Source organism: Nipponia nippon, unplaced genomic scaffold (assembly GCF_047370975.1).
Source record: "Nipponia nippon isolate SJK-2023a ecotype South Korea unplaced genomic scaffold, ASM4737097v1 scaffold_1, whole genome shotgun sequence".
Taxonomy (NCBI): Eukaryota; Metazoa; Chordata; class Aves; order Pelecaniformes; family Threskiornithidae; genus Nipponia; species Nipponia nippon.
The window spans coordinates 52,694,448-52,710,029 of NW_028262290.1; the positions used below are offsets into that span (position 1 = coordinate 52,694,448).

At 42.4% G+C, this 15,582-nt stretch overlaps 1 protein-coding gene across 1 annotated transcript; it reads right to left on the bottom strand.

Annotated features, from left to right (window-relative positions):
- Nucleotides 1-1,874: 1,874 nt before the first annotated feature.
- ENOSF1 (enolase superfamily member 1) lies at nucleotides 1,875-14,284 on the bottom strand. The gene is given in 13 exon segments (XM_087747090.1): nucleotides 1,875-2,013; nucleotides 2,205-2,386; nucleotides 5,789-5,830; nucleotides 6,455-6,542; nucleotides 6,544-6,599; nucleotides 7,704-7,791; nucleotides 8,660-8,729; nucleotides 9,317-9,388; nucleotides 9,830-9,868; nucleotides 10,082-10,225; nucleotides 11,826-11,931; nucleotides 13,712-13,789; nucleotides 14,177-14,284. Coding segments are annotated over 13 exon segments (1,173 nt in total). The 5' UTR covers nucleotides 14,246-14,284.
- Nucleotides 14,285-15,582: the final 1,298 nt, after the last annotated feature.

Sequence of the window (15,582 nt, forward strand, 5' to 3'; positions counted from 1 at the left end):
TTCAAATTACTGAACTCACAGATAGTAGCAGTATTCTTGTTACTAGACCTGAAAGCCACGTCACATGCTCCTTCTACTAAATTTCATCTCAGCTCTACTACTCTTATATTTTAAAGCCACCAATATGGATATTCCAGGTGTCATCTGCAGCCTCCCAGCTGAAGGCTGTCAGCAACTTCCTACCATGTGCCGACTTTTTTAAGTTAAAAGTTCTTGGGTGTATTTACGGTCCTCTAACGTACAAGAAAACAGTTTGAGATGCAATTTCACTTAACAGTTCTGCCTACACTTAGCAAGTTAAGTTCCTTTTGCTGGAAACCACTTTATGTAACAGGTCAGATAAGGTGGAATCTGCGGGGCATTTTAGCAAGTGTAGCCAGAGAGGATGTGAAAAGAAATGTTGGCCTCGGCGCCCAACTAGTGGGAATTAGCAGTCTCAGTGAAGTTAACCAGGACAGGAATACCCAGCCAAGAGAAGAATTTAGAATGGGAATCATTTACTTCCTTTCATAAATTAAAGAGGAGTTAGTCCCATCATAAGGAAGATTTAAAAAACCCTTTTAAGTATTGCCTTCATGAAACATGACAAATGGTCTGTTCTCACATAGGTGTATGGACATACACAGCGTGCTTCAACAGACCAATATATATGGCTCTGGAAGAGCTACTGCTTTTCAGTACAGGAATTAACTACAACTTCACTGTTCCCCTTTGTCAGCACAACTGACTACCAATAGCAGTTGTTGAAATGAATCTTGTACCTTGAAGTCCAAGAAGGTTTACGCTGCTCAAAAGATCACAAAGATGTAAAAAGCAGACTTCACACAGCAGACTTTAACGTGAATAAAAGTGAAAATACACATATTTTAAATTAATAGGTATGAGACTTCTATGATTTCAAGCAAAAAATGTGAATATTCAAAGCATTTGAATATATAGACTTAAACAGGAGGTACTCAAGGAATTTTGATTTGCGGAATATGAAGACTTCACTGCTGCAAAGATGACTAGTATGACTGCAGGCTATATTCGGAGCAGTATTTTAGATAAAGCACGGGACATCCTTAGATCCTTTTGGGAAGCTATGAAAGGAACCCATAGGCCTACCGAGAGAAGGGGGCGTTCCTGGACTTACTTCCTGATGAATAAGATGTCCCAGCAGCTCCCTGTCCCTCGCACTCCCCAGCTGATGACTTAAAAGAGCTGCACAAGTGGCATCAGAAGTCAGTTCCTTACAAGCTCTGCATATCCATACCGTTTCCGAGTCCTTGCCACTTGCCTTGCTGACTGCTGCACTCATCCTGCCTCACTATTTGGCCTTAAAGAGTTTCCTCTCTTCCGTCATTCCTCCTCCGGACGCATCCTTTTATCATTTCCCCACTTTCCAAGGGCAATTCAATCAATTTGGAGACAGCAAAGAAATTTCTTACCGCTTTGCTCCAATACCAACTCCCTCTATGTTCTACCTTCTTAGACAAGCTTTCGTAACCCACGTTATTTCTGACGTGTTATGATACGTTGCAAAATTGGCCTTACTGCAATACCAGAAAGAATATTGGTTATCTGATCGTGATAGATGAGGGGTCAGAAAAGAAGGATCTGTTTCTGAATTTTGAGACAGAAACCTACCTGATCAGCCATCAAAATCAATAGTCTGTTAATTAGTCTGACTTGGTGAGTTTGCCACCATAGTGACTGGGATCTGTGAAGTGTCTGAAGACGGAATACAGCCCAGGTTTCAAGTACTTTTATCAAAACCACAAACTGTTCACTTTCACCTGCTTGAAGTTTAATCCATACTTTAACTTCCCTTTGTAGCCTACTAGGGTAACAAGACAAATGCATGCTGGGACCACCATGTAGCAACATCTTTTTTAAGTAAAAAAACAAAAAGAATGATCACCATAGTCAATTGCTAGTGGAGTATTTTGTATAAATAACCTGCTTTCAAGGCTTCCAGACACTGGGATATAATCAAATATTATCAAGTGCTGGACAAATTCACAGAGACCCCCAAGTCTGTACCAGAGAAAGACTGTGCCCAGTACCAAGACATCAAAAGCCCTTTGGTGCAGCCCTATAGCATGAGATGAAACAAAGATAATTACAGCAGTGCATGCAAGCTTATGCTCAGAATTCGCAAGCATGACAGCTGAAGAAACTAATCAGACTAGCTTGGAGGGTGGGGAGAGAAAGATTTTCTCATTCCTGCTGCATTTTGCAGAGCCTTAGTCTGGAACTTTTTGGCCATCAGCAACACAGACAAGTTTTCATTCACACTTCCCAGCCTGCAGCTGTCAATTTGGAGATAACTCAAGGCCTTAGCTTGTAGAAGCTGTTTAAATATCACTCTGTTGTGGCATTGTAAGGGAAAAAATGAAAAGACCTGAAGTCTCCCAAATTAGCGTATTACAAGAGCTGCTGGCAATTCATAGCAAAACATTTGTACAGTGTCCCTCCTGTGTGTCTCAATAAATCCAAATTCTTTTAATTACTCCATTTGAATGAGGGATCACATGAGAATTTGGATGAACTGAAGTTCAAGGACGTTGCCAATATTAAAAATAATCAGCTTATACTTGTAATGTTAAGAGCACTACATCTGACCGAAGGAACTGAGGTACACTGAAAAAAAATCACTGTGTGCCAAAAGGCGCAGTTGTACTGGAATGAGTTTGGAATTTACTGCCCCTTATGTGGATGTTGAACTGCATAAATGAAAGTGAAGCGAAAATACCAAGTGAAAATGGCTCTTCCATTCCAGGTCAAGGACAGGGGCTTAACCTACACAAAGGCGGCCAAGTTTGTAGTGAAACCAGTATGTAATGATCACACAAACTGATCGGGCAGCTCTGCTAGATAATTGCCTCACAGGCTGCCTCAAAATCTTTTTAGGATTTAGACTCCTTTAGGAGCCAACTCACTTCTGGTCACCCAACCGTGTCCCCAGGCAGGGACTTGGGGTACACTGGGGACTGGACTGTCTTGGCCCCACTTCAGCACACTCAGGACTCCACAGCTTTGGGATGTGCTTGCCTATATGAGCAGCTATTCCCATTTTGAGACAGCTGAAGTGAATAGAGCAGTGATTCTGCTGTAGGAAATCATTCCTTCTTCTGGAGGCCAGTCCAGCCAGATGAGAGATGGCCTTGTAGACAAGATACACTTGGATAAGAGTCAGGATTCAATTTCTAGCTGTGCTACAGATTTCCTGTCTGGAGCTTGGCTAAGTTGTTCAGTCAGTTCAGGCCTCTCATTAATTTCCCGTGTGTGTAGTAAAGATAATAGTACTCCCCTTATTCGCAGGGGAACTCTGTGGATAAATACATTAAATGCCTATGTCGTTCTCAGATGTTATGGCGAAAGGAAGAAGGTTATACAAACCATCAAGTAAAGCCAATATTCAAGATAGATTGGCCTTTACTTTGTAAAGCAAGGCTATACTAATGGGTAATTCAAACCCGTCCTAATAGATGTTCATTATAAAATACCCCCTTCCCAAATTAAGTGTCCTATCTACTGGTAGACAACAGCTGAGAGCGAGAAGCACAATGAAATATGTTGATAGCAGGGCTTGGCATGAGAAACTGGCAGGAGAGAAGCTATGCTAATGCAGTCACTGTTGTCTCCAATTGCTGCAGAGAACTGAGAATTTGTTAATTCACATTGTTTGGCTCGGTAGATTTGGTGTCAAGACTTGGCAAGAAGATGGGTGCAATAAAAAACAAGTTACATTAGGTTGGAGACTGGTATTCTAAAAGGTACCAGCCTGTCTATTGACACCTCACTATTTATGATATATGTGGGAATTAGTTCTGGTCTTTGGACTCATTAAAAGTATTTCTTGTGAGAAATATTTAAATATAGCTGATGGCAGCAACTTACTACTAATGCTAGCAACAAGTTTCCTTGGGGGAAAGGAAAGGTTTAAACCTTATAAAATAGCTGCATATATACTGGCCAAATTCCTCCTAAGGCCAGGCAGGGCACTGAGGGCACTGAGAGGCCTCACCCTGACCGGTCTCACCTGTGGCCCACACTCTCTGCCCATGGGCCTTAGTTTCTGCCTGGGCTGCGTTGCAGGTCTACCTGCTTCCAGCTGCAGTACAGCTGTGGACGTGTCTGGCCATGGACCGACACCCGGCCTGGCCTCCTGACCACGGCCCTGCTCTGCCATGGCTCTGCCCGGACACACCCTGGGCTGTGCCTGACCTTCCCCTCAAACCTGGCCTGCCTCTGGGCTCTCACCCTCCCACAGCACCGACCCCTGCCTAAACCCAAGCTTCTGAGTAAACCCCTCACAGGGGGGCTTCAGTGCTCTTCAGGGGCCATCTGAGAATCCCCCCTTTGCCCCCCCATAAGCCTGCCAAGATTTTGGGGCTACTCAGGGTCTGCCTGAGCCCTCCACCTGGCTCCAATCCCTCCTGCCATGTCCCTTTCCCATTTCCCTGTCCCTGCCCTGGCTCTGTGTCCTCTGAAATGGCCCCTTCACCCCACAGCCATTAAATCACTCTTCAGCAAGTCCCATCTGAGCCCAGATCTCTGTTGGATGGGAGAACACATCCCTCTGGGGGGGAGCTGCCGTCAGGGCACTGAGGGCAGGAGTGGCCTTGCTGGCCCTGTCCAGCCTCACCGGAGGCCTCCCCACCTGACGCCTGCCCTCGGGACCCATCTCAGCTCCGGCCATGGCCCCCAGTCCCTGCTTGAGCTGCCCCCAGTCCCTGCTCGGGCCACCCCCAGGTGTGACCGTCTCCCATCGCACTGAAGCTGTGCCAAGCCATGGACCTCACTGATCCGGACCCTGAACCGCAGGCTGACAGCCCAGCTCGACCTGAGCCCGACTTCATCACCGTGGACAGGCTGGCAGCCCCTGGGCTGTGTCTGACCCTGGTCCCGGTGACTGAGCTGGACCCTGCCCTCAGAGCTGTCTCCTCACCATGACCTCATCTGGCAACCTTCTCAGCTGAGCCTGGCTGCTGCCCCCAGACCTGCCCTGCCAGCTATGCTATCAGCTCCTGGCTCCTCAGCCCTCCCTGCACCCCTGACAGTGCCCCTGGTGCTGCTGAGAGGGTGAACTGCAGCTTGCTAACAGCATGATTTTCTGGGATTTTGATCTTTACAGTTGAGTTAGTGCAGCGCAAATAGAGTTGATACAAGAGGAGCCAGGAACGTCTCCACTCTAAAAAGCACTCTGTATAGCCACAGCAAGGTCATGTCTGCACATGCACTGCTGTGCTGAGCGAAACACTCGCTTAAGCACCAAACCCACAGAGCAAAATGGGAGCTGTGGTAATTATCCTTGGGCTACAGGGGATATCAGCTTCAGCAGCCCTGCAGCTCTCTACAGACGGCGTTGTCCAGCCTACACTGTTCTGCACAGATGTTATCCAAGTTGTCTCATGGAGCTGCAGTGTGCTCCACAGAGCAGCACGGGCTTACTCTTTGTGCCTTGCTTCTCTACCTTTTATATGTGCAATAATGATCACAGATGCATTGTTTTATATTTCTCACTGCGGTGAGAATATGAAATTTTAGTAGTTACTCTCATAATAATAATTTTAAAAAATCAGATATTTCCAGGTGGTTCACAGAAATCATGTGTGGGAAGATAAGGTGAGGGGAGGCAACCTTGGCAGGGAATAGCTGAAATAGATACCATGTAATTTTCAGCTGTAGTATTTAACTTTAGTGAGAAAAGTAAAGGAGTTTTGGCACCAACTCCAAAGGTTATGCTGTAGTTGCATTAAACAATTAGGGAAAAGCCCAAAACATGTATACGGATTCTTACCTGTTCTCTGGTTGCCACACCAACTCCTAACGGTGCTAAGGCCTGCAAGGAAATAACAAACATTCAAGAATTGCTTCTGGTTTTTAATTCCCAATGGAGTTACTCAGTAGCATAAAGGATGGAATAACAGTTGATTCAGCATACTGTTTTCTACTCATTTTATAGAAAATGTAACACACATTATAAAACTTTTTATTGATTTTTTTCTGCTTTCTCTGCTGCACAGGCAATGTAAAGAATTATATAGCAGGGTGTGTGGAGCAGTAAAGAAATGCACACACTATACATCTGGGGTTTTAACAGTGCTCCTAAGTATAGTGTGTTGGGAGCACAAATTCTGAACTGAAATTCCAGTTTCACTGGAAATCACACATTTTAAAAAAAAGTCCATTCACATTTCATACTAAATGTTGGCTGCCTTCCTCATGCAGGCATTACAGTCCTTTTACGTATTTTTTTTTTTTAGAAACAAACTATTTCTTTAAACTTAAGGGAATACAGGTGCAGAATGTGTGTCAAGGTCCCGTAGCAAATACATTTAATGGTACTCTGAATAACTAGTTCAACTTGAACTCTGAATATGTGAAGGAACAGTATCAACATTACACTACAGTACTGGCTGGAGTCACTGTATTATTAATGAAATAAAAAAATTAACTCTCCAACTGTTGGAATGGTTGCATCTCCCATCTGGACATGCATATCCTCACCTGGAAAAGCTGGCTCCTTAACCCACGAGGATTTAAACTCAGCTGGTTAGTGACCCATCTATTGCTTCCTTTAGTTCCCATTGTTGGTTTGCATTCAGCATCTGGGGATAAGGAAAATAAGAATTAAATACACTGAAGGATTCTATTGACTTTTTTCTGTCAAACTCTCATAAAAAGAGCTGCAAAATTGATATGAAGTGGTAGAAATTCAGGAAATAGAAGGGAAATGAAAAGCTGGAATTGCCATTCTGTCCATATTGTGCTTTTGGCCACACTTACCCTGAGTTACAATGACTATAGCAATATCCAGACTAGGTTTGAACCAAGCAGATTAGGAGCTGCAGGAAGTAGAGCAGAGTATTCTGTGAGAATGAGTATATCTTGGCAGCACATACTTGAGTAAAGCATGCTAAAACATGGACATGGCTGCCTAAAATTTTCAGCAGAAAAGCTTCTTGACAAAAAAATGCACTAGTTTTAATAAGATGAGTTTCTCAGGCAGCACTTCTCTCCCACACAAGGGAGAATTTTTCTCCCTACAAAAAGTGAAACATCTGAAAATGACACCACAGTTCCTCTGCAGGCTCTTCATGTCTTTGCCGTCCTGTATTCACAGGGTTCCTGGTTCAGCATTTCGTGATATATGGCATCTCATGAAAGCCTTGTGCTGGACTGCAGCACCGAGAGTAGGCTGGCGGCTGTGGTGTCAGGGAACACATGGGGCAAAGAACCAGCCCATAGCAGTCAACAGAGTAACACTTCCAAATCAAAATGTGTGACTTCCATCTAATTATTCCTTTTCATTCAAATATTTTAGTTTGAAAAACTTCTTTTCCAGTTTATTTTTGGCTAAACAGCGGTGAAAGAATATTAACAGGCTTTCCTCTGGAAGCCTCCCTGGATATAAAAGGCACTTTAAATCTTCTAGAAGACACTCTAGAAGTGTCTAGAAGTGGGGTTCCCCCGCAGACTTGAATGGAAGTTCTGGCACAGACATACAGGATAAAATTCTTAGTAATACACCTACTTTGGTCATGTCCAATACTGCTCTTTGTTGATATATATCAACATTTGTTGCCATCATTATTTAAGATTTGAAGAAGGAAGAAAAAATATTTGTCAAGAAATGTATATAAGGAGAGATATTTCATCTAATGGTTTTAAATAGAAAATAACATAGTATAGTAGCAAAAAGAGATATTCACCATTATTTTGTCCGGGCCAGTCATTTCTCGTATAAATCTGCATCTGCAGATATCATCCTGCAGATCTGCACCCACCTTTACTTTGAACCTAGATGCATTTTTGGAACAAGATATGGATCACTTCTGAATGATTAACGCAGCAACAAACTGTAATCCATAAACTAGAATTTACAATTCCAGCATCACTGTCTTACAGAAAGAACTTTCTTATTGCTTCTCCTCCCTTGTGAGTAAGCTTCATCCTACTCTGAAAATAAAACAATGTTTTTTTCATAAATCAATGGAAACGTGTTTATCTTCGTTTGTGATCAGCCTTCAGCTTTGCCATACCGTTACTGTTTTCCTGCAATGCAGCATTATGCAGTAGTAAAAGGGGGAAGTGTCTGAGAGAGATACAGAAGCAAAGTCATCACTGCCTGTATCATAGACCTGGAAGAGTTAGACTAGGCCTAGTCCATCTGCTCAAAGCATAAAGCACAGAAGAAGAATACTCAATACAAGTGTTTACTATACGTTGTCCAGCCTTCTCTTGAGGCCTATGTGCGCACCTGCAAGCAAAGTTACATCAATTCTACATCTCCAAATAACTCTACCACACTGCATCTGGAATAATATTAATTTTCACATTTTTAGAATAAGAATAAGTTTTTTATTTCTTCCTAGGAGGTAGCAGAAAACCATCAGAAAATGAGATCAGATATATGAATAACATCCAGCTGAACCAAACTCCTCAACCCAGCCAACTGTAACATATGATAATTTTTTCTAATCCAGGTATGAAGATCCCATGACTCGGCAACACTATTTCTAGATATACCAAGGTGTATATTTCCCAGAAGAGAAATCCTAGCTGTATTAACTAAATCTGACACCAATAAACTGTCCAAAGCTTTCACAGTATTTCACAGAAAGCCAAGCACTTGCAGCTCTCTCTGGCAATAAGGATGCTGCTTTACAAAGGAAGGTAAGGGCCCTCTGCTGCTGACAGTTTCAGAGTATCCCCCACAGCCAAGGCAACCAGAAGTTCTAGAAGAAACCAGCAATTATAAAACTTCTGAGGTTCATGTTGTCTCTGAAGGAGACATCCCCATTTCTTATCTAGGAAGTTACTGCATGTTAAGGGCACTGTGCTTCTGAACATAGCTGTCCAAGCACAGATTTTATGTGTTTTCATTTACACTCTTAATGATCACACTTTTGGTTAATTCATATCACTCTCCTGAGTATCCCTATGTGCATAAGCTCCTTACTTAAACCAACACAGCTGCACCCGTGCAAACTCACTGTTATATACAATATACCAACATAAAGAGACTTCCATTTCTACCTTAATACCTTGTTCTCAATACTCATATTCCTTGGGTATATCCTTGATCATAGATGGGACTGTAACACTCTGCCTTACTGAGAAAATTACTTAAATGGCATTGGGCCTGCTTTTTACCTCCCAAAGTGTATGTAGTGCAATGTTACATTTTTACTGTGTCCAGCAAAACTTTTAAGTGTTTAGAAGCAAACAGTGAGAATTAATCATCATCTGTTAGCATTTCCCCACTTCATATGCCATTTAAGATCTTACTATTATAAGACCAAACATTCAAACCTGTTTTAACTGCTGTCTGAGTAGCCCAGGCAGGCACAGGATCTTGTATAAGCCGGATATCCATGCTTCAACATTTGCTCTTCTGAAGCAGATGAGGATAGTGTCAAGTCAGGCTGCGTTTTATCCAATAGAGGATTATTTTGTGAAATAGTCCCTCAAAGACTGCCCTTTGAGGAAACTGAAGAGTGGAGGTGTTTTGACTTCTTTTCTCCTTGAAACCCATAATTTTAATCAAATAGATCAATTTTGCTGAATAAGCCCTTCCTTCTTCTCCCTAGCTATTTCTTTGCAAAAGAACTGCAAATCAGATAAATCCTTGGAAGAAGCAGAGAACAGCACAATCTTGCTAACCCAACACAAAGATTTATATGGCAAAAAGTCACCAATGTAGCACAAACCGAATGGCTGACTTAGCACTCCTGGGACACATGAGAAGATGCTAGCAAACAACATAGTCCCCTAGCCGTTCTCTGAGAGATGCAGAGTAATTGCTTTCATCGGGTACAGATCTGTTTAAGCTCACCCCTTTACTTTTTCCCAAGCAGGCCATTTTGGAGTATTTCTGGAGGGGAACAAGCATTAATATCAAATTATACTGAAGAACAACTTCTACTCACCCTCGAGATTTCATCATTATGGTTGTTCCTCCAGCCTGTCTTAGTCTCACAGGCTGGTGGTGTACTCCTTAGCTACTCCCATCAAAACTGATGAGGCAACTCAAGGATTAGGAAGAAGGAGTGTTCGGCAGTCTAGCTTTGAAGGAAAGATGACTTACCATAAGCTTCTTCATCTGTTAGCACATCAGCAGTATATCTGAAATCCATGCAGAATGGTGGTTGTTTGGCATCCGGATTCATGGATGACATAAAACAAAGCATAGCATAAAAAAACAGTATGATGAAAAAAAGATTAAGTAATGCTAATCACTTGAGGAATGGCTGTCAATCTTTTCCCTATGTGTCTTAAGCAAGCAGGGAGTTGAGACAGCAGATAATCTAAACCTTCCCCCCCAACCACCTCATCAGCCTGCGTTGCACTGTCAAATGTGTGTGTGCCTCACTTCATGGCTGTGAGTAGTTCATAATAAGCCCTTTTCAGCTTCCTTTTAAACTCTGTCCAAGCAGGAGTGAAAAATTAAACAGGAAAGCCAAGTCACACTTTCCAGCTGTCAAATTAACACAGAGAAGCAAGCCTGTTGTCACACCTCTTGCTCTCAGGTAAAAAAAAAAAACCCACAAAATAAAACAGGTTCTTTTAGAACAGACTCTTTTAGATCTTAAAACTGAGGAGAATTTCCCCCAAACGACTGAGCACTTCAGCAAACAGATCAACACACTAGCCACAAATATTTGCTAGCAGGCAATGCTAGCATATACAGTTCAATTACTGAGTTTTTAGTTCTCAGTAAGGAGTTATTTTTGGGAAAAAGCCCCCAGCAATTAAAAAAAATAAAACGAACCCGCAACGATCCAGACTTAAAGAAAAGTAGCTCCTTGGCCAAATCATGAAAAAGACCTAGAGATTAACGCACAATCTTTACATACACAACTTCTTATTAGCAGTAGACATCAGTTCCCACTGCCAGCTATGATGCCAGAGCTGGACAAGACAAACTGTACAGCTTCCCAGAAGAGGGGCTAGTTTGCATCTCTGCATGAGGGCAGACACATGAAGAGGGCATGTTGGGAGGGAAGGACACCTCTGAGCAGAAAGTTACACCCACCACCAGGGAAACAGCTTCTGTCTGAAATGAGCTGTAAGACCATTTTAGTTTGGACACCAACTAACAAAACATGTACTCTTCCAGTACAGTTAAAAACAACAGGGCCCAATTGCCTTTAGACTGGAAATACAAGATTTCTTTACTATGTCAGCTAGTAACTTCCACAGAAACTAGAAAACAAAACAAATTAAATAACTGGAACCACATGGATGCCATAAGAGAGATAACACACATGCTTTTTTCTTTATGAAGAAGTGTCATGAAGTGCAAGCATGTTTACATTTGGCACACAAAATTAATTACTGACACCAAAGCAATGTGGTTCTTGACCCCAAGCAAGAACATTTGACACTTTCCCCTGAAAATCATTAATGATTGAGCATCCTTCTTAACCTGGTTTTGTTATGGAAGGAATATTGGTGGGATAATTATTAAAAAAGGAAAAAAAAAAGAAGTGCCTCATACCAGCTATATCTGACATGGTGACCTTTCCTCCAGCCCCCTCCCTTGCTGGAAATCATCATCATACAAACTACCCTGTTGACATATAAGATGTCTCTTTGTGAATTTTTTTATGAGCCTCTTTTCAGGGCTGTGTTATGCTCTTGGACTTTGGCAAGCTGAAGGTTGCTGATTGCCTTCACAAGCAATGATAGGTGAAGGCTCAATCCAGCAGAGCAGAAATGAAGAAAAGAGTGGATGCTGGCAGACCTGAAGCGGTGGGACTCAAGCCAACTCTCCCCTGCAAGCTCTACAGTCAAGGTAGTGCGGTGGCATGTCCTGAGACACATGGTACATGAGCGCGCACAGCAGCGACTCCAGTCAGTGCTAGCTACAGCTTTTTGCTCTTTCTGTCCTCTTAAATCAGAAGGACTGCCAACAGCAAGCATGTCCAACTGTGCCTGTCAAGATATGGCCACAGCAACATTGTACCAGGTATTATTTGTCCTCCTGCAGGGGTTTGAAGTGCTAGTTCTGGACTAGGACTCTACCATACCAAGGGTTTTAACCTCACAGAGCAAAGGCCAATTTCTGCCTGTCATGACCCAAAGGGGTTACCTGGCCTACAGGTGCGTAGAGATTGTGACTGTGGGTTGGTAGGATTCCATAATACACAAGGACATGGAGGCTTTATCCCCTAAATTTCTTTGTTTTATTACAGATTATACCACAAATACCAGAAAAGTCACCACTAGCAAACGTATCTATGATTAATAAAGTGAATGTGAATGAATGTATATCAAGCTATTACAAATGACTATCACTAATCAATAATATAGTATCAATCAATGGTATGGTGTCAATCAATAATAGCATCAATCAGCATTGTACTGATTGATAAGTACCAACCGATAAGTACCAACCAAGTACTTATACACTATTACTATAGTACTGTATTACTATATACTATTATAGATTACAGGTTATCATTAGTAAAGCAAACTTATCAACAATATAACAGCAGATATACTTATGATAGGTTACTTATATAAATATATACAATATCAATATGAAGCAAATGAGATTTCAGAAGGAGTCAAACGATCCCAAAAGGGGGGAACAAACTGATCACAGAGGGGGACCCAACCATCCCCAAAAGAGGGGAGGACAGACCTAGCCAATAAGACAACAGGCAGAGTCCCACTTCCAAAATGATCCATGTCACAGAGCCTGGTTTCAGCCAGGCATCCCAGGGGAGAGCCCAAGACCTCACAGAAAGTTCGTGTGGGATTCAACCAGGAAGTTCTCAGAAAGAGAGAGGCTCCATTTTCGATAAAAATGAAGTCCTTTTTATATCACAGAGACATAAGAGGGAGTAGGACATTGAGCAGCCAATAGATGATGTTAATTTCTATTTTTCACCTGTAACGGCCAATAGACGACAAAGTTTTGTGTTCCTTCAGAGCAGTTTTATTTTTTCAGACTGTTCTCCACCTTCTCAGATGATAAATTGCCGTTACAGTCCCTTGTTCTGCACTTATCAGTGGTATCTGTGGATGTCTCTGGTTTCTAGGTACCCCAGCTGCACTTCAAAGAGGCCAGCTGCACTTTTCAAGGATTTTTTTTACGGTTCACAGAGCTAGTCCCCAGGCTCGCACTTTCAGGCTGGCAGCCCTTTCTCTGTCAGTATTTTTGAGCAGACAATATCTTTTGTTCAGTAATTTCCCCTTCTAACCACACGGCCTTTATGGCTGCTCACATCAATGCCTAATTAGGTTATTGTTAATATCCAGTAACATGCTAAGTATACAAGATTTGCATCCCAGATCAACAGCATACTTAGTAGGGAAGTGGCTAAAAGATTAAAATCTCAGATTAAAATCTCCAAGTAAGAAAGATGAAATTAAAAGACGGGCATACAGAGAAACATCTGATATGCCAGGCTAGGCAAAAACCTTTTCTTTCAGAAATGCCAGAGCTCCAAAAAAATGACTCTGAAATGTTCTCACCAATTCCACCACTAAGCACCGTGCAGTTGCTACAATTTTCCATCCTGCAAAAATTAAGCATGTGCAGTTTCCAAGAATTCGGCGATGCCTGTACTTCGTTTGATATTTTAAAGCTAAACATATGTATAAATTACTGCAAAATCAAGACCAAATGTGCAAATGAGGGCAACCAGGAGCAGGGAATCTCTCTGAATTAATGAGCATTCTTAGACTGAGATCCCATGAGCATTACCTTTCCCTCTTGCTTGGCCCACAGAGCATTCAGGACAGCAGCGATGGCCAAGTGCACAGCACCCTTCTCTGGTCCAGTCTGTTGAGCAAACAAATGTACATCCACCAGTGTCATCCACAGTGGTTTAATACACACCGATGTCTCAGTTTCTGTTAAATGGTATTTTGTTCGCCGGAGGTTAAAAGACAGCACTGTTGATAACACAGCAAGGGGAAAAGTCACTGATACTGGAAAAAAGAAGGAATCTATATTGGTTAAAAATTACAAAAGAAGTCGATGCTGAAATGTGCAACTTGCATCAAATACTCACCTGGAACTCTCTGAGTGGTCGCTTTCACACTGGCTTGCCTTAGCACCAGATATGTTCCCAATTGCCAAGAATAAAAATGGAAATATTCTGTGAAAATGCACAACTTACATGTTTGTTACTATCCTTTTCACAACAGCACCCTCAATGCATCTTACCCGGCAGAGCTGCCTGTCACTGGTGAGCTCTCTGTAGAAGCCTCCAAAGTTGCTGACAATCTCTCCCATGTCTCTGTTGACCACGTGACTAAAGAAAGCCTTGACAGCACATATGACTGCAAAGCACAGCAGAATTTACTGCCTCATTACAGCCAAATGCCCGTAACAGAATGACTGTGGGCCCTTCCTCAGCTGATACTTCGAGAAGTAACCTTTTCCGACAGTCTATGAATTTGAAGTATCCGCATGGAACCATTCACTTTGCACCCAGATCTGGGTGGCCACAGTCAATTTAGTTGCATGGCCATGTTTCATCTTATACTTGCCTGTTCCCAGATGCTGATGCCCTCCTCAAAACAATTAATAATTACAAAGGGCTTTCAAGATGAAGAGTTGCTCCTGTATCACCTCCCACCCCACAGAGGAAGAAAACAGCCACCCTAGACTGACAGCCCAAACGCTGTTAAAGAGACAGAGGCCATCAGATCACATCTCCTCTGAGGAAAACAGTGTTTCTATAAATGAGAGAGCCTTTGCATACCATCCCTTTCAAGCAACTGCTGCATCTCCCAGAGTTGTTTTGGTACTTGCAGTCACGTTCCAGTTCTCATTTCCTCATAAGGCGTTCTGTTTCTGGCATTCTGTTTCTGGCAGTGAGATAATGGCAGTTGTGGTCCAGCTGTTTCAAGTCCCCGAGACTCAGGGCTGAGGCTGAATTCTGTTTTTTTCCAGTCCCACATACCACTACTCAGTGTCAACATATATTCCCAGTGAGGGTTTTTGTTAGGGTAAACCACACGCAAATCATGTCTAGCAAACTGCAGAGTGTCAGAGAAAGGACAGACACGGCATGAAGCCTTGTGCCAACCATCATTTTCTTTAGCAGCATGGAATAAAGAGAGTCTTCAGAAATAGAGACCATGAGTCCAATTCTGTGAGGTCTCCCCTGTTCAGGGTATTTGCTTGAGATCTGAGAAACCAGTATCTGAACCTCAGTTCTGTAACAACCTTTTTGTGTGATTCTGGCTAAGACACTTTACTTGCCTGTCTCTCAGTTCCTCTGCTGTTCCTACCTGCACCGTGGGAAGAACGTCCCATCCCACTTTCCTTGGATGTGAGGAATCATGCACTACAGGGGCTGAGGCCATTTATGTATCTAGGCAGGTTGTACCAAGCACATTTCACTCATGATGACAGAAGGGTGTTCATCATCTTATATTATAACAGACCAGGGGATACACAGACTCCAGTCTTAGGCTGACTAAAGATAATGGTTTGTCCTTAAAGAAACTTAAAATAACTGATTATGTACTTGCCAGATTGCTAAGTGATTTAAAAAAAAAATGTAGACTTTTCTGTAAGAAACAATTGCAAAGGTAGATTGAAGGAGGAAAAGGCATGATATC